The 6019-nt window shown below is 43.1% G+C and overlaps 1 protein-coding gene across 14 annotated transcripts in view; it reads right to left on the reverse strand.

Annotated features, from left to right (window-relative positions):
- The window catches only part of C2cd5 (C2 calcium dependent domain containing 5), an 83971-nt gene that overhangs the window by 25345 nt on the left and 52607 nt on the right, over nucleotides 1-6019 (reverse strand). For all 14 annotated transcript variants that reach the window (XM_021191810.1, XM_021191808.1, XM_021191811.1 and 11 more), the window contains 2 exons: nucleotides 3832-4023; nucleotides 1308-1494 (listed from right to left, as the gene is read on the reverse strand). In XM_021191810.1, the coding sequence (XP_021047469.1) occupies nucleotides 1308-1494; nucleotides 3832-4023 (379 nt within the window). The remainder of the gene's footprint in view (nucleotides 1-1307; nucleotides 1495-3831; nucleotides 4024-6019) is intronic.

Below are 6019 nucleotides of genomic sequence, written 5' to 3' on the forward strand. Positions count from 1 at the left end.
AAAAAAAAAAAAAAAAAAAAAAAAAAAAAAAAAAAAGAGAGAAAAAAAGAAGCAGCATTCGAGTGGAGCTATGGGAATCAAGGGGCAGTAGCGCTTTCCATCTTGGATGCTTGCTTGTGTATTTATGTGAAATCCATCAACTGTCAAGTTCTTGACATTCTAAAATGACATCTGCATAGTGGCTAAAACTGGCCCTTGGCAGCACTCTGCCAGAACTTCATTAGCAGAGCCATAATGTAGCTCCTCATGTCAGCTACTAAGAAACCCTGACAAGCCTTAGCATCAGCTAACACTTTGCTAACACACTAGCTGATGACACACCAGCCTTGAACCAGATGGACCTGGATTTGAAACCACTGTCAGCATATATGAGCCTGTCTCTCTGGAATTACCCCATGGCAGCACTGTCGTCTCCCCTTAAGTGACATCTAGCAAGGGACTGTCCTGTCAGCTTATCACAGAAGCTAGTCTTCTGATCCTGAGATTCTGGTACACACAGTGCAATGGCCCAGATCATGGCAGGCACCACTAGGGGAGCATGAAAACATGGAGCAGGCCTGAGGTTACATCAATGCCATAAACTAAGCAGCTCACCACCATCAGATAATTATCTCCTACATACAAAAACGTCCAGCATAGCGGTGTATCCTGCAAAGCCAGTACACAGCAGGCTGAGGCAGCAGGACCAAGACTTCAAGGCATGCGCTCATTAGGAAGAACCTTGCCTCAAAATCTAAAAAACTAAATAAAATTTACATACTTGGTCTAATAAAAAAGAAGAGATGAAACAGAAAACAATTTTGCATTTTAACTATAAATTTATATAGAGAAAAAGACTACAATGTCCATAGATTTTATAAATTAAATACTTTCTTAGGTGATGAAAAGATGACGTAGGAAATACAATTTGAAATCAGCCAACACAGAGATGAAAATCCTGTAAGTGTCAACAGCCTAATATATAATAATAGCGCCCAGATCAGTGGTCTCAACTCGACAGACCAGAAATGATGGACGGATTCCTTAAAACTATGTAAAAGCAAACCACTGGACTTACTTCCTAAAACTTCTCGAACTGCTAAAGGCTTGATGCCTGTTTCTTTAGCTAAGTCTTCTACTTTTGCTAACTTACTCTCTCGAGACAGGGTCTTGCTGATAGCCCAGGCAGGCCTTGATCTCTGACCACGGCTTCAGAGCCTGGCGCAGGATGCTGAGGACGCACCACATCTGTTTATCCTCTCTAACTGACCCTCTGAGTCCCACCCAACACTCCCCAGGCTCAGAGCTGACAAAGCCTCCCCACTCACCGCCAAGCCCATCAGCATGGTCTCGCCCACTGCGATCTGAATTCTCAGTCCAAACAAAGCATTCATTCCTTTGAGTTTGAGCTTGTTCATCAGTTGAGTGTGTACTTCATATTCCATAAACGGCAAGAGATTACTGATAGCTGTGGCATTGGCTTCTGCCTGTGCTTTCTTTTTTAATCGACATAACCTATAAAGGAGAATAATTCTGTAAGTGCCCTATATTCTTGGTACCGTCCTAAGAAATGTCCAGACTGGGATCTGGTTTACTGGGAGGGCTCTCATTAGGGTGTCTGAGATCTTGGGTCTGTTCTCCAGCACCATTAAGAACAGATTCCCTAAAAGCATGCTTAGAAACACACTAGTCTCAACCAGATTTGTCACACTATAACCTATTGCTTTGCCATTTCTGTCCCTAGGTGTATCTTTACTGGAAGTTCAAATAAGTAGAAACCAAAAACCTCAGAATCTCCAGAAATGCATTAATTGGTCAGAATCACTACACAATTAAAAATCTTAGGTTCCAGGGCTGGAGATGGCTCAACATTTAAGAGCACTGGCGCTGGGTGTGGTGGTGCACACCTTTAATCCCAGCACTTGGGAGGTAGAAGCAGGCGAATTTCTGAGTTCAAGGCCAGCCTGGTCTACAAAGTGAGTTCCAGGACAGCCAGGGCTATACAGAGAAACCCTGTCTCGGAAAACCAAAAAAAAAAAAAGCATTGGCTGTTTTTCCAGAAACCAGAGTTCAAGTCAGAGTACCCACACAGCAGCTTACAATCATCTCTAACTCCAGTTCTAAGGGATCTGATGCCCTCTTTTGGTCTCTGCAGACACCAATATGAACATGGTATACATACATGCATACATACATACATGTAGGCAAAACATCACCATCCTAACTATAGGAGAATGAACACAGAAAGAAATGTTAGCTTAAGCACACAAATTATATGAGCACTGTTATGCAAGTGAAAGCTTTCAAAGAGAGCAAAGATCAGCACAGCACACACAACAGCAGAAAGGCAGTGGTGAAGGCTGTCTTCACTGTGCACACAAAAAACACCTGCAGATAAAATGTTTCCAACATAAAAATAAATACATTTTCAGACAAACAAAACCAAATACTCATCACCAACAGATCATCAAAAAATACTCAAGGATATATACTTCAGGAGAGGGGGAGGGGATCCCAAATGGAAGCAGAAGACAGAAGAAGAAAAAACACTAAATAGACTAAAGACTAAAGTATATTTCAGAACAAAGCTCAATATAACTTTGGAATTAATCTGATGTGTAAAAGAGGACAGTATCAACAATTCCCAAACAGGACATGAATAGGTGAGGGGTGCTATTGACATACAAAGACATGATCAGGAAGTGGGGGACTGTCGGTACAACTGGTACAACGAAAGACCTATTGCTCATCGTATTAGGGTGTGAAGCAGAGCGGTCTGCAACTCTGAAGCTCAGGAACAGGTTGTTACACTCCATTTAGAGTATGAAACCCGCAGGCAAAAACATAGCACACACACCATGGGTTGACAGAGGGTCCAAACTCAGGGCTCCAATTGAGATGACTCAACAAACTGAAGGGCATTAATTATGTTGAGATAAAGACTCAGGGGCTGGAGAGACAGCTCATCAGTTAAGAGTACTGGTTGCTCTTCCAGAGGACCCAAGTTCAATTCCCTTCATGGCAGGCTGTCTGTAAACTTCAATTTCAGAAGCTGACTCTCTCATACAAACATACATTCAGGCAAAATACCAAATGCAGGTGAAAACAAAACAAGAGAGCTGGAAGGTGGAGGCAGCTGCCTTTAATCCCAGGACTCTGGAGGCAGAGGCAAGAAGGGCTCTGTGAGTTCAAGGCCAGCCTGGTCTATAGAACAAGATCTAGGACAGCCAAGACTACACAGAGAAACTTTGTCTTGAAAAAAACAAAAACAAAAACAGACTGTGTGACACTAAAATCAAGAGTCTCAGGAGAAATGGACCAAGCGAGTCACTACTGCTGAAGTTTCAAGGTGAGGACAGAAACATCCAAGGGACCAGGGAACCTGGCCATTGGTGGTGAACTAGACACTTAAAGCTGTCTGCTGACTGTGTCACAGTCCAGGATGTCCTATCCAATAATAAACAGCTGAGCTTTGCATGGAGGAAGCACTGTTCTTTAAAAGAAAACAAAACACCAAAACACAAAAACAAAAAACCCATCCTGTTCCAGAATATTTTAGAGGTCTCTAAAGCAGATGATACTTAGCCATACTCCAAACTAGAAAACAAACTAACTCATACATGTAATAAACATCTATACAACAGAGTTGAAATGTTAAAAAGATTATGTGCATACAAACTTGAGTGTTACAAAGAGTGTTTTTACTGTCAGCTGTAGATGGGGTAAATACAAGATAGAGTTGCCAAGTTGGTTCAGGATCAAACATATAAGAAACAGTGTATATCGTCCAAGTTTATGTCTCTATACCTCATGGTTTCTCAAGGACACCAAATTCAGTTGTCACAAACGTACCTTGCCTGAATAAGACAACCTTTTCCAACAACCACTGCATCTGTGGGCAGATCTATAGTTGTGAAGAGAACGTCAGGGACTTTTTGTTTCCTGCAGTTATAGCAATATGTGAGATGAGCTGGAAATGGCATGTTGAGTTCATCATATGGTATATGGCAGAATCCGCAGCCCACCGGTAAATTCTCTTCAATTCTATATAAATATATTTTAAAAGTCATAAGGCACTCTGATCAGGGTCCAATACCTAGTCATGCTCAATAAAAGATAAATAGCAAACAAAGTCATAAGGCATTTCTAAAATACTTAAGTCATTTAAACAACATATATTACATACATAGTGTATCTGTACATTAACAATACAACTTATACCAGAGCAGTATGCACTGTGACTGATAAATTACTAGCAACCATGAAATCAGTGTCATTACTCCTCTAAGGATCATTTGCCACAATACTGACAGAGCTGACTTCTGGACAAAAATGGGGGTCGGGGGGTAATCATAGAAGCAGATGGAGGGACAGCAAAGGTAACATTTTCCTAATGGTTAATAAATACAAACACATATACACAGAAACAAAGAGACAAATCAACTCTTGGTTGTCCATAGGAACCAAATGGTAAGAAGACACCAAATGGTTTGGCTGCAAACCTCCCCATTCCCAACCAGCTTACACAGTGTTAAGTGACATACAGGCTTCTGGAGGAAAAAGTGCTACCCAGTAATAGACCAGGTGAGCTGCAATAGCAAACTGCCAGGCAAAATGTGCACACTGGTAAAATAGTGGTATGACTACCGTCAGTCACCATCTGTTTTCTCCCTGGACTGTAGGCCCACTCCACAGCAGAGACCTCATACCTAGTGCTGTAAACTTGGTCTTTGCCTGGGGTGATCATAGGCCCCATTAGGAAACTTGTATTGTTGCTTGCTAAATAGACAGTGTCAAGTTGGCTTCTAAACGCTTATAAATATAGCTACCCATGGACTAATGCTGTTCTTAGCCTTGGTCAGAGAAGTTTCTCCCTGCAGTGGGTGACGGTTAATGCAGTCTCATGTGTGGTCACAGTGCAAAGAATAAGTAGCTATCAATATCATCTGCAAATAGTGATACCTTTATTTCTTCTTTACCAATTTGTATCCCCTTGATCTCTTTTTGTATGTACCCACTAATAAGTGGATATTAGCACCCCCCCCCAAAGTACAGAATACCCAAGATACAGTCCACAGAACTTAAAAAGGCCAACACGCTGAAGTGCTCAAGTGAGGACGCCTCAGTCCCAGTTGGGAGAGAGAAGAAAGCAATCACAGGTGGGGAGGGAGGGAAGGAAATGGGGTGGGGGAACTGGGTGGGGGAAAAGAACTTAAGTCCTGAGGGCCAGCAGAAAGAATGAAATCAGGCAACTTTGGAAGTTAGGAGGTTGGGGGGACCCTCCAAAATGCACCAGAGACCTGGGAGATGAGAGACTCTCAGGACTCTAAGGGAGAGACCCTAGATAAAATGCCGGACAGTAGGGAGAGGGAACTTATAGAGCCCACCTCCAGCAGGAAGACAGGACATCAAGTGAGGGATGGGGTTGCCATCCCACAGTCACAACTCTGACTCATAACTGTTCCTGTCTGAAAGAATTACAGGGATGGAAATAGAGAGGAGCCTGAGGAAAAGAAGGTCCAGAGACAGGCCCAAAGTGGGATCTAGCTCGAGGGGAGGTCCCAAGGCCTGACACTATTACTGAGAATATGGAGCACTCACAAAAAGGGACCTAGCGTGACTGTCCTCTGAAAGAGCCAACAAGCAGCTGAAAAAGTCAGATGCAGAAATTTGGACCCAACCAATGGACAGAAGCAGCTGACCCCTGTTGTTGAATTAGGGAAGGCTGAAAGAAGCTGAGGAGAAGGGTAATCCTGTAGGAGGACCAGCAGCCTTAATTAATCTGGACCCCCGAGATCTCTCAAACACTGGATCACCTAACAGGCAGCATATACCAGTTGATATGAGGCCCCCAACATACATAGAATAGAGGACTTCCAGGTCTGTGTTCATTCAGAGATGATGCACCTAACCCTCAAGAAATTTGGAGGCCCCAGGGAGTTTAGAGGTCAGGTGGGGAGGGGGGTGGTGATATCCATGTGAAGACAGGGGGTGGGGAGGAGGTATGGGATGTGGAACAGTTGGAGGGACTGGGGTGGGA

The sequence above is a fragment of the Mus pahari genome, chromosome 2 (genome assembly GCF_900095145.1).
Source record: "Mus pahari chromosome 2, PAHARI_EIJ_v1.1, whole genome shotgun sequence".
Lineage (NCBI taxonomy): Eukaryota > Metazoa > Chordata > Mammalia > Rodentia > Muridae > Mus > Mus pahari.